Source organism: Mytilus galloprovincialis, chromosome 2 (assembly GCF_965363235.1).
Source record: "Mytilus galloprovincialis chromosome 2, xbMytGall1.hap1.1, whole genome shotgun sequence".
Taxonomy (NCBI): Eukaryota; Metazoa; Mollusca; class Bivalvia; order Mytilida; family Mytilidae; genus Mytilus; species Mytilus galloprovincialis.
Genome location: NC_134839.1, coordinates 85,061,834 through 85,079,373, shown reverse-complemented (window position 1 = coordinate 85,079,373; position 17,540 = coordinate 85,061,834). Strand labels below are relative to the sequence as shown.

The 17,540-nt window shown below is 34.0% G+C and overlaps 1 protein-coding gene and 1 long non-coding RNA gene across 5 annotated transcripts in view; one reads left to right on the top strand and one right to left on the bottom strand.

Moving 5' to 3' along the window:
• The first annotated feature begins 3,970 nt into the window (after positions 1 to 3,970).
• On the top strand, positions 3,971 to 5,629 carry LOC143064669 (uncharacterized). Its single transcript, XR_012975302.1, has 3 exons — positions 3,971 to 4,372; positions 4,767 to 4,867; positions 5,127 to 5,629. It is a non-coding gene; the product is annotated as an uncharacterized LOC143064669 (long non-coding RNA).
• Positions 5,630 to 16,194: 10,565 nt separating this feature from the next.
• The window catches only part of LOC143064668 (uncharacterized), a 31,994-nt gene continuing 30,648 nt past the window's right edge, over positions 16,195 to 17,540 (bottom strand). For all 4 annotated transcript variants that reach the window (XM_076237664.1, XM_076237662.1, XM_076237663.1 and 1 more), the window contains exon 12: positions 16,195 to 16,413. In XM_076237664.1, coding sequence (XP_076093779.1) covers positions 16,267 to 16,413 — 147 coding nt within the window. In that variant the 3' untranslated portion in view covers positions 16,195 to 16,266. The remainder of the gene's footprint in view (positions 16,414 to 17,540) is intronic.

Sequence of the window (17,540 nt, the reverse complement as noted above, 5' to 3'; positions counted from 1 at the left end):
TGCCACTTTCAAAACTGGAGAAGTGGGAAGGGAAATGGACAAGTACAATATAGAAATACTAATCTTTAACGAAGTCAGTTGGCTAGACAGTGGAAAACTTACACTTCAAAGCGGTTATAGTTTACTCAGGCAGGAATAAGGATTACATCAGGAAGGAATTTGAATGATGCTGTTAAATGAGCAAAAAAGGCACTGATTGAATGGAAGCCAATCACTGAAAAATTGTATGCAAGATCTTACCCAACCCTTAAAATTAGCATCATCACCTGATATGCACTGAACAATGATGATACAGGGGAAACAAAAGACAGCTAGACAGATTGATGACATGAACACATAAATATGACATCCCATTAATAGTAATGGGAGACTTTAATGCAAAGGTTGGGATGAACAACAGAGGTCATGAGAACATCATGGGAAGGCATACAATAGGAAGAAGGAATGAAAATGCAGAAAAACACCTTGATATTTGTCAAAGGAGCAACTTAGTCATTACTGGCACTATCTTTCCACATAAAGACAAACACAAAATAACATGGATATCACTGAACAAGAAAACAGAAAATCAGATAGACTATTACTCTGGATACTAGACAACATGGAACTTCAATACTTGACAAAAGGGAAATGTGAGGAGCAGACATTAGCAGCGATCACGAACCCCTCAAATGCAAATGAAGAATTAAACTTTTATTCTTTAGAAACACAAAATAGTAACAGATACTACAAGAAAGAGATTCGATACCACCAAACAACAACATCCAGCAGTAATATACCCCATCCTGGTTACTAGACCACTATGGTGACCTATAGTTGTTAATTACTGTGTCATTTGGTCTCTTGCGGAGAGTTGTCTCATTGACAATCATACCAAATCCTCTTTTTTTATAACACAGAACTTCAATACTGGACACAAGAGCAATCAGGGGAGCAAACACTGGCAGTGATCACAAACTCCTCTAATGCAAATTAAGAATAAAACTTAAGAAAACACAAAATAGTAACAGATACTACAAGGAAGAGATTCAATACCACTAAACTACAACTTCTAGAAGTAAGAAAAGCATTTTCAATTGAGCTAAAGAACAAGTTCCAACTCTTAGACGAACTAGAGGACATAGAAACATTCTGAGAAGGAATAACCATATGATATAAAGAAACAGCAACTTTTAGCATTATGTTAGGTTTCAAAGAGCGTGGGCATAAGCCCTGGATCTCCAATGAGTCATGAAAACTTGTAGATGAAAGAAGACAACTAAAGGAAAAGTTAACAAATGTATATCAGAACGAGTTAAGAACAGTTTAAATTCCAAGTAAAGAAACAAACAAGAATGTGTCCATAGTACACGGATGCCCCACTCCAACTATCATTTTCTATGTTCAGTGGACCGTGAAATTGGGGTCAAAACTTTAATTTGGAATTAAAATTAGAAAGATCATATCATAGGGAACATGTGTACTAAGTTTCAAGTTGATGTAACTTTAACTTCATCAAAAACTACCTTGACCAAAAACTTTAACCTGAACTTTGCACTATCATTTTCTATGTTCAGTGGACCATGAAATTGGGGTCAAAACTATAATTTGGCATTAAAATTAGAAAGATCATATCATGGGGAACATGTGTATTAAGTTTCAAGTTGATTGGACTTCAGCTTCATCAAAAACTACCTCGACCAAAAACTTTAACCGGACGGACGAACGGAGGCACAGACCAGAAAACATAATGCCCCTCTACTATCGTAGGTGGGGCATAAAAATATGAGAAATGACAAAAGGCAATGGACAGACAACTTAATTGAAGAAACAGAAAAAGAAGCAAGAAATGATATGATGAAAACAGTATATGAAGTTACTAGAACAATTTGCAATGAAAAGTAGAAACCAACTCAATTCAAAAGACAAGTCTGGAAATCAATTATCTAACCATGACGAAAAACTTAAAAGATGGAAAGAACACTTTAAAGAAGTCTTGAACAGACCTGAACAAGAAATACCCTTTGACAATAATTTAAACAAGAAGTAATTGTAACAGGACGCTGTTACGAAGTCTCCCAAACAAACCTCCCATAACTCGCCATTCATATGTTCATTTGATTTGATTTTTTGTCCCATACAAGAATATATATGGCTTACGAGTAGGGATCTCCACCATTTACAAGTATTCAAACAGGAGGGGGTGGTGGTGACCCCCAGGGAAGTTACCTACATTTCATTTGATTTGTTTTATTGTCACCTACAAGAATATATATGGTTTAAGGGTGGGGATCTAGACCGTGTACAAGATAATAGCACATTCTAAAATTGAACGGGGTGGGGCGACCCCAAAGAACTTCCCTTTAATTTCATTTCATTTGTTTTATTGTTCCCTACAAGAATATATATGGTTTAGGGGTGGGGATGTTGACCGTTCACAAGTTTTCAAACAAGAGGGGGTGGGGTGACCCCCTCCAGACTTCCCTTTTATTTCATATCATTTGTTTTATTGTCCCCTACAAGAATATATATGGTTTAGGGGTGGGGATCTGGACCGCTTAAAAGATAATAGTACATTCTCAAATTGAACGGGTTGGGAGTGATCCCCAGGATTTTGACCTGTTTTGCATTGTTTCCATGGTAACGGCAGACATTTTCGAAATTCCAACGCCAAATTCTTTATCTACCAATGTTGCTCATCGTTACAGTAAAGTTTTATAAAATTTGGAGCATTTCCATATTTTTGAAATTTTTGGTGTAGTATCCATGGCAACATAGTAGTTCCAATGATTGCCAAAATCATCCAAAACTAGTATATGGCCGGCACCTACATTGTATCAAAATATAACGATTCTGAGTTGAAGCATCTTTAAATAATTCACCAAAACCAAAAACTGGATTTTTTCACATTTGTTCTGTTTCCATGGTAACGGCAGCCATTTTTTATGTTCTTAAGACCGACTGCAACCCGAAATTTTTTGTTCCTCATTATACTCAACTATCAATAAGATTGGTTCCGTTGAGGGTGCCATAAAAATAATAAGAACTGACCAAAAACAATAAGTCTCCAAACTTTGTTTGGGAGACTTAACTATGAAATCGAGAAAAGAGATATAGATACTTGTTCAATTTACAAATAAGAAAAGCCTTAAAAAGATCGAAAAATGGGAAGTCAGTAGGCATAAATATCATAACAGCTGAGATACTAAAAGCAGATACAATAATAACCACCAAATATTTGCTTAACCTTTACAGTATGATATAGAAACGAGTGGATTAAGGGTTTTAAAAATTGTAAAGAGTGAAGATAGAACATGTTGCAATATTTACAGAGGCATAACAGTTTTTTTGTGCCAAGTAAGTTATTCACAAATATAATCATCCAAAGAATACAGGAAAGAATAACTGAGGAGCTAAGACAAGAACAAACTGGCTTCAGAAGGAGCAATAGCACTACCGAACAACTCTTCACTTTAAGAAACATCATAGAACAATGTTCAGAATGGAATGCTCCTTTGTGCATCAATTACCGTAGATACTCGCCTATTAGTCGATCCGACTATAAGTCGGATGCCCTTTTCAGCTCCAAATTCTGAGGATTTAGTCTTGACCCTCGTATAAGTCGGACAACATTTGGACATTTTTTTTGCAGCTGACAGTTACTAAACGCCGGTAAAACCAATGCAAATCCAGGAATAATATTCATTTTCTGAATGAATGTTTGTTTGGTTTGAATTTAGTTGATGTTGATTATGATAATTTATATAGCTGTTATAATAAAGATGTATTTATTCCTGTTGTTTTGTTCACTGTTTGATTACAGATTAGCCATGTGTTGTTTACGTAATGCATCAATGATTTTGTAGGGTATGACTAACAACCTATTGTTTGAGAAAAGCGAACATAAACCAATATGAACCTGAAAAAATTTAAAGTCAATCAATATTTTTCACAGCACACATAACTCAGTGTTAATAGAACATGTATGTGGTAGAGACGATTTTCATTGATTTTATTATTTTAATCACTTCTCTGTATAGTTTATCATTATTACTTATTGATCAGTTTATCTATGTATTATTCAATCATTAGAGTATTTAGTATTAATCAGCTATGCTTGACCGCACAGTGGTAACTGTTTCTACCTGTACAATTTATATATCATTAGTTAGAAAGCTCAGGTGAATTTCTCTGTGGTCAGAATTATCTGTGTTCTCATTGGTTAATTGGGACATACCCCACGATTTGAAATGGGTATTGTTTGAGTAAAATGGAGAATTTATATTTACTTTAGTTTGTGCCATTTCTATATTGTTTGGAATGGAATGATATTTCATTGATAGTCATTTGCAGTATTTTGGACATATGGAATTTAGTATATTCACTTTATAAGGTAAGAATGCACTTTATTTACTTTGAGTAGAATGAGAGATGAATGAATTGTATGGAACGCTTTAAGCCCTATTTGGTAGGTATAACCCTATATCCCTATATTATGTAAATGTGTGTAAAAGAGATGATTCCGAGTATGAGTTATATGAAAGCGTAGGTTGCAAGTAGGGAGATAGATTTTTGAATGATTCTGAGAATGACCTTTGACCCTTATGTCATGAGTCTTATACGTCACATTGCTTTATACTGATACTACGTCATAGCCTGTAATTTTAATATATGATAATCAAGTTTATATTACTATTGTGATTGATTATTAAAAACATTGTAATGCTTTGATTATATGAAACTGAAATGCGTATTTGAATACTTATTGTGTTGTACATTGCTTGTAGGACCCATTGATCATACAGACATATATTTGATGTTAGAAGTAGAGCATTGGTTATAATGCTAATGTAGTGCTGTTGATGTTATAGCCTGATTCCATAAATCGGTAAGGCTTATCTTGATCTCTATTGATATACGTATTATTGATATACTATGGTACCTTGATATATGTTAATAGAATGTTTGATAGTTATATTCAAATGTAGATCATATACTTATTACTACCTTTACGTTCGTTATGGCTATGATATTTTAACTTTGTATTTATTAAATGACGTCAGCCTTTATAAATGCAATATGTGATTACTTCATATGTAACTGTGATAGTTAATAACTTTATTATATATTTGTTATTATTATTTCAGGGCTGTATTTATTATATTTCCTGAATATTAATAAAGTATGAAGAACCCTAAACAGAGTGTTGTTATACGAGCCTTAAAACCACCCTGTTATATTGGCGCCCAACGTGTGTTTCTGGTGGATTAAAGAAACAGAATTTGATGACATTTTCTGGAGCTGAAGCTGTTTTTCTACACATTACGATATACAGAACATTACTGGTGTAAATAGAGTTCACCTACAGTTATGTTGTACATGATTGAATTTAAACACCTGTATATAAATAAACTGATTTATAAATAGATTCATTATATAAATAGAATAGTGTTTCACAGTTAGTTGATTTCTAAATAGACTGATTTGTATTGAATATTATACAATGTATAATATACTACTGAGACATTGGAATAGTATTTTGTAAAGAAGAACAAACATTTATTTTACACTCAAGGTTGTGATTGGTGTAATAACTGACATTTGAGACATATTTTTTTTTGTTTCTACTAAAAAAAATTGAGTGATTAATTGGAGTTAATAATTTATCTGAAGTATAATAAGGTGTATTTTTGATCTGTATATAAATGTATTGATAGTGTTTGATTGCTGTATTGCGAATTTTTGGTGTACATTTTTTTTTGTATTTTGTATAAAAGAAAATATAGATTCATGACATAGCCCAGCCCTTAGCAAGTTCACATAAACTCGTAAAGTTACACACAACTTTGCTGCTGCTGATAACACCATAAAAAAATAACCAGTACAGTAAGTAGTTATTAGTTGAGCATAGAAACAGTACAAATCATTGACGGAGATATTTTTTTTCTGTGAGGAGTTATCTACTCATAGTTATTAGTAAGTATATACAGTGCAATAAGTGCCAGGTTGGAATACGAAGGTAGATAGTTCCATATTGATTCTTTGGGTGTGCAGTGATTTTGAATTGCAGAGATTTTCGTATTGCTAACATTGAATTGTGTTGGTAGAACTGTTATTTTTGTGTTTCAGGTATTAGCATTTTGATTAATTTAAGTGATATTGTACTACATATTTTCTGCTGATTGTTTATATAATTTGTTAGTACTCAGAAAGGTATAACATTACGCACATTTGGTGAGTATTTGAGTGTGTGTAATTTGCAGAGGTACAGCAGTGATTGAACATTTAAGTAGTAAGTTTCTTTATCTTATATCTATTTCATTTTGTTCAGTGAGGTTAATTTATTCATTGTATTTGTTGAACATTTTAATTTTCAGTCAAGTAGTTACTACTTTATTTTTTTTGGTCATTCCGATACTTGCGTTATATTTTATAAAGACCAGACACGTAGTTACTATATACCTTCAAGCATCCGCACTATATATCACACCATTAAGAACATTCAACATGTCAGATTACTTGACGGAAGAAGAGATTGCTAATATGGTAAAAGCATTCAACGATATGGAGATACGACCATTTGCTAGCTCACCAGAAGCATTTAAGACCTGGTTAGAGGAATACAAGGACAATGATGATGCATTGGATGCTTATATACCTAGGATATCGACATTTACTGGTGATGATACCAACTCAGCTAGATACGATATATGGAGGTATGAAGTCTTATGCTTAGTCAAGAACCGTTTTACTCACGAAACTATCAAAATGGCAATTAGAAAGTCACTAAAGGGAAATGCTGCAGTAATACCAATGAGATTAGGAGTAGATGCAACAATAGATGATATTATCGACAGAATGGATAGTATTTTTGGTTCCGTCTTCCCAGTAGAAGCATTACTTGGACAGTTTTATACTGCTAGACAACATGAAGATGAAGATGTCGCATCATGGGGATGTCGCTTAGAAGATATTTTACGAAAAGCAACAGACAGAGGGAAAGTAAAACAAGAAGATACGAACAGTATGCTTACATCTAAATTCTTTGAAGGACTTAGACCTGACATCAAGAACATTGGAAGATACAAAATGGATTCTGTCAAAGAGTTTGACTTACTGTTAAAAACATTTCGAATTATAGAGAAGGAACACAATCTAGGACCAAAGAAAGAAACCACACCAGAAAAGAAGACACCCATAAAACCGAAACAGCAGACAACCATAGAGAATAAACAGATACAACAGCTTACTGCAAGAATTAATCAACTAACAACTGAGATTCAAGCTATGAGACAAACAAGTGACGAAAGCAATAAAGAACAAATTAGATGGAGACGTAGAGATACTTACCAACAACCAGATGAAACAATATTACATCGTCCATTATACCATAATAAGAGAAAAACTCCCAGATCAGAAACTATTTGCTGGAGATGCAAACAACCAGGACACTATGCAATTGAATGCACCGTTCGACTAGACCATTCTCGGAAAACTGTAAGAGCACTTAACTTACAACAGACTTTTGTTATGGAACATACTACTAACTCAGATTATGATACAAAGCTAGATCCAAGACTGATAGGATCAGCGAATGAAGTTACAGCTATTCTGAATGGACTTACCACTAAGGCATTATTAGACACTGGGTCAACTGTGTCCACCATAAGTCAGGAATTCTACGAAAGAAATTTACAGGATACGACATTGAAACCTATCAACCATTTTCTCAATATAGAATGCGCAGATGGACAACCGTTACCGTATATGGGTTATGTTGAAGCAGATTTACAACTCACTGGATCATCTAGATTTAAAAGTTATACAGGATTATTTCTGGTAGTACCAAACAGTCCGTACCACAAAACTGTTCCGCTACTTATTGGAACCAACATTTTAACAACAGTGATGGAAGACATTAAAACTGCACATGGAGAACGTTTTCTACAAGACGCAAATTTGCATACGCCGTATTATCTAGCTTTTAGATCAATATCAGTAAGAGAAAAAGAACTAGAACGTCACCAAAACAGATTAGCAGTAATCAGATCCGCAGAATACAAGCCTATCACTATACAAGCTAACAGTGAAGTAATTGTTAAAGGATATATGGACAGAATGATTGCTTATCCATCTACCGTATGTATGCAACATGCCACACACAACTCTATCGTACCAGATGATTTAGATATTGTACCAAGCCTGGTAACTTATGACAACAACAACAAGCAAGATGTTATACCTGTACATATCTCCAACATCACAACTAGAACCGTTACTATTGCACCAAGATCATTACTTTGTGAACTTCAACCCGTAGTAGTTCAAGAAAATAGTAGTTCATCTACATCAGATATTGAGGATATCATGGATCAGATTCATTTACCGAAAGACACATTAGCATTTGATGATTTAGAAAAAGGAAAATCACTGATACAGAGTTTTAACGATATCTTTTCTAAAAGTGACACTGATATAGGATACACATCAATGGTTAAACATCGGATTGAACTTACAGAAGATACACCATTTAAGCAAAGACATAGAAGAGTTCCACCATGTATGCTTGAAGAAGTGAGGAATCATCTCCAACAACTACTTTTGGCAGGAATTATAAGACGCTCTCACTCTCCGTGGTCGTCTAATGTTGTACTAGTTAGAAAAAAGGATGGAAAACTACGAATGTGCGTAGACTATCGTCAGCTAAATGACAGGACAATAAAGGATTCATATGCTCTTCCGCGCATTGAGGAAATACTGGATTCACTAGGAGGAAACACTTACTTTACCGTTTTAGATATGAAAAGTGGATACCACCAGGTAGACATCGCCGAAGAACACAAACAGCGTACTGCGTTCACTGTTGGACCGTTGGGATTCTTTGAATTCAACAGGCTACCATTTGGACTTGCCAACTCACCTGCTACCTATCAACGTTTGATGGAGGAATGCCTTGGCGATTTACATACAAGAATATGTTTTATCTACTTAGATGATTTGATAATTTTCTCTCGTACATTCGAAGAACATCTGGATAGATTAGAAAGAGTATTACAACGTCTCCGAGAAGTAGGATTAAAACTGTCTCCAAAGAAGTGCAATTTCTTTCAACGCAAGGTGAAATATATTGGACACATTGTATCATCAGATGGAGTAGAACCGGATCCAGAAAAGATAGAAAAAGTAGTCAATTGGCCAAAACCAACAACAGCAGAAGAAGTCCGCCAATTTCTTGGATTCGTAGGTTATTACAGGAAGTTCATAAGAGATTTCTCAAAGATCGCACGTCCACTCACTGATCTTATGCCATCAACAGGAAGAAAAGTAAGAGGAAAGAAAGATCAGAAACAACAACGTAAACTTTGGATATGGAATAAAGAACAAGAAACAGCATTCCATCAACTAAAACAACATTTATCATCACCACCAATACTTACCTTTCCAGACTTCAACAAACCGTTTGAATTACATACCGATGCCTGTCAAAATGGACTAGGAGCAGTTTTGTACCAAGAACATCATGGACGTAAGAAAGTTATAGCATATGCAAGCAGAGGTCTAACAAGAGCTGAAAAGAATTACCCCGTACATAAACAGGAGTTTTTAGCGTTGAAGTGGGCCGTAACAGAGAAGTTCAAGGACTATTTACTTCAACAAAGATTTACAGTATTGACGGATAATAACCCGCTCACATATGTACTATCAACAGCAAAACTCGACGCTACAGGTCATCGATGGTTAGCTGCACTATCTTCGTTCAACTTCGACATCATATACCGTCCTGGTAAGAATAATGCAGACGCCGATGGAATGTCTCGATTGCCTGGAATAACCAACCAACAAGAAACCATCATGTTAGATTCAGTAAAAGCCGTATGTAAGTCAACACTTCAATGCAACTATGTGGAGTCTTTAACACATTCATCAGAAGTATTGGATGATATACCGGAAGTTTTACATGGACAACAAATTGACATAAGAGAAGCTCAGAAGGAAGATCCGATAATAAGATATTGGTTGACACATGTCAGTAGAGGTATCAAACCACGGAAGCATGATATAGAACCATCTCCATACAACAACCTATTATACACCAACTTTGAAAAGCTTAGAATAAAGAAAGGACTACTATACAGAAGGATCATGATTGAAAATGAAGAAAAAGATCAGCTAGTATTACCAACTTCACAAATACAACCCGTACTGAAGACATTACATAACAACATGGGTCATCAGGGACGAGACAGAACTACATCACTTATAAAAGAAAGATTCTTTTGGTATGGCATGACGAAAGACATAGAACAATGGATACAAAAATGCCCAAGATGCATATGGAGAAAGAAACCAACAAATGAAAGAGCACCACTTAAAAGCATAACAACTAGTCAGCCGATGGAAATTGTGTGCATGGATTTCTTGAAATTAGAGATTTCAAAAGGAGGATATCAATATGTTCTTGTGATAACAGATCATTTCACAAGATACGCACAGGCGATCCCTACTAAGAATACAACTGCAAGAACCACCGCAGATGCATTTTTTCGAAACTTTGTTGTACACTACGGTTTGCCTCATCGAATACATTCCGACCAAGGTGCTAATTTTGAAAGTCGTCTGATTAAGGAGCTCTGTGAAATCACTGGAATTAGAAAATCAAGAACAACACCGTACCACCCACAAGGCAACGGCCAGTGTGAAAGATTTAACAGAACGCTTATCAACATGCTGGGAACACTCCATAAAGATCAAAAGAGAGATTGGAAATCTTACTTAGCTCCGATAACACATGCATACAACTGCACAAAACACGACAGCACAGGATATCCACCGTTTGAATTGATGTTTGGACGAAAACCAAAATTGCCAGTAGATCTTATGTTTGGACTTACAGATGATAAAGAAGTGAAAAGTGCAACAAAGTATATACATGATTTAAAAGAAAAGTTGAAAAAGTCATACCAACTAGCATCGACATCTGCTGAAAAATCGCATATAAGACAGAAGAAAGGATATGACGAGAGAGTGAAAGGTGCTATACTCCATAAAGGTGATAGGGTATTAGTCAAGATATTAGCATTCGAGGGAACCCATAAACTTGAGGATAAATGGGAAGAGGATCCTTATATAGTTTTAGAACAACCGAACATAGAAATACCAGTTTTTGTAGTCAGGAAGGAAAATGGAAGCGGAAGAAAAAGAACGCTTCATAGAAATAACTTGTTACCTATTGGAAGCATAGATGTTTTGGAAGAGGAGGTTAGGCCAGTACCAGAACCAAGAAAACCTGTTCCAAAGCCCAGACTCAGACGTAATCAACCACAAAAAGAAGCTCCAATCAAGGTCATATCAGACGTTGAAACTGTCACGGACAGCGAGGATGAATCATTTGTGGTAATGTGGAATGAACCAGATAGTGAAAAGGAGACAGATGTCATCGTACCATCAGACGATGAAATTGATACTGTTCCTGATGAAATTGACGTTCCTGGTAACGTTGATGACGATCAAGTCCGCACCAGCGAACCAGATTCTGATTCAGTAGAGGACGCTCACGATGCTGATGATGAATTACAGACTCAAGATCAAAATGAAGAAAATGATGAAGCAAACAGTTTTGTCCAAGATGCTCCAGTAGAGGAATCAGATACAGAAGATGAAGATAACGAAGAAGATGAAGAAGAGGAAGAAGAGGAAACAAGAGACAATGTAGTGAGACGATCCACCAGAACGAAAATATCGACAGCAACTACTAAATACAAGGATTTTGTGGCAAAGAGTGCCCAGAAAACAGATTGGATGATACGAGCAGAATATCTCAAGTCAGCTGCGTCTTCAGGAATTTTCTCCAAATACGGCGATGATGTTTCGAAGGCCATGCTGAAGTTAATTACGAAGTCAGATGATTGAGGATATTGAAGTGATTTTGATTTAGACGAGGACGTCTTTTCCTTCAGACCGGGGGAAGACAGTTGATATGGATGTTTTTAATCATTTGATGTCATGGAAGACATTTTCTCAGAAGGGGGAGAATGTGGTAGAGACGATTTTCATTGATTTTATTATTTTAATCACTTCTCTGTATAGTTTATCATTATTACTTATTGATCAGTTTATCTATGTATTATTCAATCATTAGAGTATTTAGTATTAATCAGCTATGCTTGACCGCACAGTGGTAACTGTTTCTACCTGTACAATTTATATATCATTAGTTAGAAAGCTCAGGTGAATTTCTCTGTGGTCAGAATTATCTGTGTTCACATTGGTTAATTGGGACATACCCCACGATTTGAAATGGGTATTGTTTGAGTAAAATGGAGAATTTATATTTACTTTAGTTTGTGCCATTTCTATATTGTTTGGAATGGAATGATATTTCATTGATAGTCATTTGCAGTATTTTGGACATATGGAATTTAGTATATTCACTTTATAAGGTAAGAATGCACTTTATTTACTTTGAGTAGAATGAGAGATGAATGAATTGTATGGAACGCTTTAAGCCCTATTTGGTAGGTATAACCCTATATCCCTATATTATGTAAATGTGTGTAAAAGAGATGATTCCGAGTATGAGTTATATGAAAGCGTAGGTTGCAAGTAGGGAGATAGATTTTTGAATGATTCTGAGAATGACCTTTGACCCTTATGTCATGAGTCTTATACGTCACATTGCTTTATACTGATACTACGTCATAGCCTGTAATTTTAATATATGATAATCAAGTTTATATTACTATTGTGATTGATTATTAAAAACATTGTAATGCTTTGATTATATGAAACTGAAATGCGTATTTGAATACTTATTGTGTTGTACATTGCTTGTAGGACCCATTGATCATACAGACATATATTTGATGTTAGAAGTAGAGCATTGGTTATAATGCTAATGTAGTGCTGTTGATGTTATAGCCTGATTCCATAAATCGGTAAGGCTTATCTTGATCTCTATTGATATACGTATTATTGATATACTATGGTACCTTGATATATGTTAATAGAATGTTTGATAGTTATATTCAAATGTAGATCATATACTTATTACTACCTTTACGTTCGTTATGGCTATGATATTTTAACTTTGTATTTATTAAATGACGTCAGCCTTTATAAATGCAATATGTGATTACTTCATATGTAACTGTGATAGTTAATAACTTTATTATATATTTGTTATTATTATTTCAGGGCTGTATTTATTATATTTCCTGAATATTAATAAAGTATGAAGAACCCTAAACAGAGTGTTGTTATACGAGCCTTAAAACCACCCTGTTATATGTACACTTCATAATTCTTATTATATTGTGATGATTAAAGGATTAAAAAAAATAAGTGAAGCTAATCAACTTTATATTAAAATAACTTCCAACTCATTAGTGTCATCTGTTCACCTATCACTGATATTTTTCACACCTTTAGTGAATACAACTCTTTGTCTCTTAATTAGGGGTTATCAATGGATTATATTGGCTTGCCAATCAGTTTTGTAATCTTTGTGTTTACCTGAGACATTTTAATGAATAATATTTTGATCTTGGGAAAGAATCTTAAAATTATTTTTGATTATTGTTATATGATTTATAAGTATTGAATTGATATCATGATATCACAATAATGACACAATAACTCCGCTGAATACACCCTTTTACATAGTTGGTACATTGTTATCTCGTTTTCATTTTTGGTTCTTGGCTCTTTCTTTTTGGTTTATGCACAAACCATTTGACCATGAAAATCAATACACAAACCGGAAACAGTCGGAAATGCAACACAAATTGACAGAAAAAAGTTAACAAAGTACAAATAAAACACAAAGACAGTATTGTAGTCATTTATTTTCAACAAAAACTTTTTATTCAAGGATTTATGTAGGTTTGGCAATCACCAACGTAGTTTTGACCAGGAAATTCACTCCTGACCACTTTTCTCGAGCTTAGATTTTTCCTCTGGTCTCGGGATCTCGCTTATAAGTCGGTACCCCTCTCTGGATTCTGAATTTTACTCCCAAACTTCCGACTTATAAGCGAGTATCTACGGTATGTAGACTTTGAAAAGACGTTGATTCTATCCACAGGATAAGCTTATGGTCCATCTTAAAAGGTTGCCAAATCCAAGAAAAACTCATATATGATTTATTTGAGTGTGCAGTCATAGACGAAGGAATACAACCGGAATAGTTTAAAGTAAAAACAGGAGTAAATAAGGGTGCTTGATGTCTGGCTTCTTATTTCTAATAGCCATTTACCATGTCATGAAGCAAACAATTAAAGATCATGAAACAAGAACTAGATGGAAATATACCACCAAACTATAAGACCTTGATTTTGCTGACAACCTAACACTACTATCCTCCAAATTCCAACCTATACAGCTGAAAACAAGTAAACTTCAAGAAAATGTCAGCAAAATAGGGCTATAGATAAACACATCTAAAACAAAAGTAATGCAGATGGACACCACAAATAACAATCTCTTGAAGTTAAGGATGTTCGCTACTCTAAAAATAACAAGCTTTTTAAAAGACTGTTATAAATTGAAAGCATATTAATAAAGAAACTAAAAAAGCAGAAAAAATGGAGGGTCCGTGTGCTTGTTTTCGAGATATAAGCCATTGAAAATTTGGCGGGAAATATTTCTCTCTAGATTTTTCCTTTACTTAACATTGGCACCTTTTTTGTGTAAAAACTATGAAAAAATAACAAGAATTTCATGAGATTTTGAAATATGGCTTTTTAAATCATATGTAACAAAAAATATGAAAAGAAAAGTAGGGGTTAGTGGGCAATTTTTTTAATGTTAATACATGGATAAAACCAGAGGATTCCGAAAATCTAGCATAAATTCAAAAAGTAGAGGAGCAAACATCCTTAAACGAGAAAGACATTGAGTATGTCAATACCTTCACTTACCTAGGAGGAATAGTTACAACAAAAAGTGGCTGTGACAATGACATGGACAACAGGTTCAAGAAAGCTTAAGGCAAATTCAGCAGGTCAAGCAAAATATGGAGATCATCAGTACCACTACTGTCATTTAAAACAAAGGTCAGGTTATTTAACAGCTTAGACATATCAGTTCTTCTGTATGGATGTGAAACCTGGAAAACATCTGAACAAGATAAAAAGAAATTTAACACCTTCCAAATTAGATGTCTGAGATAGACACTGAAAATAAGATTGCCAAATACTATATCCCCAAAAAAACTCCTCATAAGAGCTGGAACAAAGAAACTAAGTGATGACATAGTAAAAATTCGTTGGAGATGGATTGGCAATATACTAAGGATGGAAACCAACAGTATATGCATAGTTGCAGTGACATGAGAACCATAGAGAAAAAGAAAAAAGAAAAGTGTGGACGTCCCAAACCATCTGGAGACGGATTGTAGAGACAGAACGAATATCACTTGGATGAAACAGTTGAGCTACAGCAAGAACAGCAGATATGACTGTGTGAAATTGAAAAAAATGTATCCAGGCCTAAAATGCCAAATACATGTACTCTCAGATCTGTACTTTTTTGTTGCTGGTATGTACAAGTACCTGGCCACGTCCACTTTGTGTTTTTGTTAGATGCAATTCTATTTGAATCTATTGAGTTAAGCCTTTTTTCAACTGATTTTTGTAGTTTGTTTTTATTTTGTACTGTTACACAACTTTCCCAGGTTAGGGGGAGGGTTGCGTGCTCACAAACATGTTTAACCCTGCCACAGTCTTTCTGCGTCTGTCCCAAGTCAAGTGCTTGTAGTTCAGTGGTTGTCATTGGTTCATGTCTGTAATATTGTTTTTCATAAATTGTTTTGTTATAAATTAGGCCATTAGTTTTCTCAATTGAATTGTTTCATATTTTTCATGACAGAGACTTTTATAGCCAGCCATACAGTATGGGTTTTTCTAATTGTTGATTGTCATATAGTTTCCTATAATTGCTTACATCAACTTGAATTGAACTTTGGTAAATAGATGCCTCATTGACAATCATACCGCATCTCCTTATTCTTAAACTTCCGTTAAGATGTGTTTATCTTCAGTTGAAGGAGTCATTATAAAATATACAAAATTTGCATTTGTATTGGTTAGGTTATTAACACCATACTAAATGTAAACAAAGACATAACTGTTGACTGCTTAGTTTAAGGGTACATAGACAAAACTATTGAAAAGGGTTTCTAGACCTTGCTATGATGCTTCAAACAATGTCCTTAAGCTTGCTTAATTCATTTATTATCAAATATAACAATAGAAAATAAACAAAAGTTTTGTCACATGTTTTCCATTTTCACTTTACCTTTGCCCTATGTTTGGATGATTTCTTATTAATATGTTTGGATGATTTTTTATTCTTGTGCTCCTTTTGTTTACTTCCTTGGTCTATGTTTTGTTCCTCTTTATCCTTCTTTTGTTTTTCCATTTTTTCTTTGTGTAACTAAAGGTAAATGGAATAAACACATTAGCAATATGGATTAAAAAAAGAAATGCATTATAATATACAGTTGAAAGTCGTAAATTAGAAAAATACAGAAATTTGCTGTGGAATGATTTCCAAGAACCAGGGAATGAGGCAAAAGAATGTAAGCAACTTTAGTAAACACAATTAGGCCTTAAAATATGAGTAAAACAGATATCCTATAGAATAGTAAAAGACAAAAAACCTTTGATAACTAAATGTGATACAAAACTTGATATATATATTCTATATAAGATGCAGTAAAAGTATGTCTCTCTAATGATTTATATGATATGTATACCGGTATTCTTTTCTGGTAAGCTGCACACAAATAATACCTCAGTTTTTTTATTCTCAAACATTTTAGTATATTATACTTTTATTAAAAATTTGTAAGGGTTCCGCGGAACCCAGTGTCTTGCCTACTTTTGCTGTTTATCACACACTCAACAAAAATGATGAAAAAAATATTCCTCTCGATACTGTCTTTTGATTGTCAGAAGCTTCTGTCCAAGTTTGGTAAAAATCCAGGATAGTTTAAGAATCTTTAAAATGTTTTAAAAACACTTTAACTGCAGACTGTATGTAATGTTAACTGGAAGAAAAACTAAGTCCATTTATAAGTAAAATACAGAAAAATTGGAATTTCATTTTTACAAAATTTACGTCTGGATACTATCTCATGAACATAAACAAGCTTCTGTTCAAATTTGGTACAAATCAAAGATAGTTTAAGAAAGTTATTTAAATTTTAAAAACTTTAACCACAGAGTGAATGTAATGTTTCCTGGCAGAAAAAACTAAGTCCATTTATAAGTAAAATACGGAATTATTGGAATTTTCTTTTTACAAATTTTACTTCTGGATACTATCTTCTGATCATAAACAAGCTTCTGTCCAAGTTTGGTGCAATTCCAGGATAGTTTAAGAAAGTTATTAAAATTTTAAAAACTTAAACCACAGAGTGAATGTAATGTTTCCTGGCAGAAAAAACTAAGTCCATTTATAAGTAAAATACAGAAAAAATGGAATTTTATTTTTACAAAATTTACTTCTGGATACTATCTTATGAACATAAACAAGCTTCTGTCCAAGTTTGGTAGAAA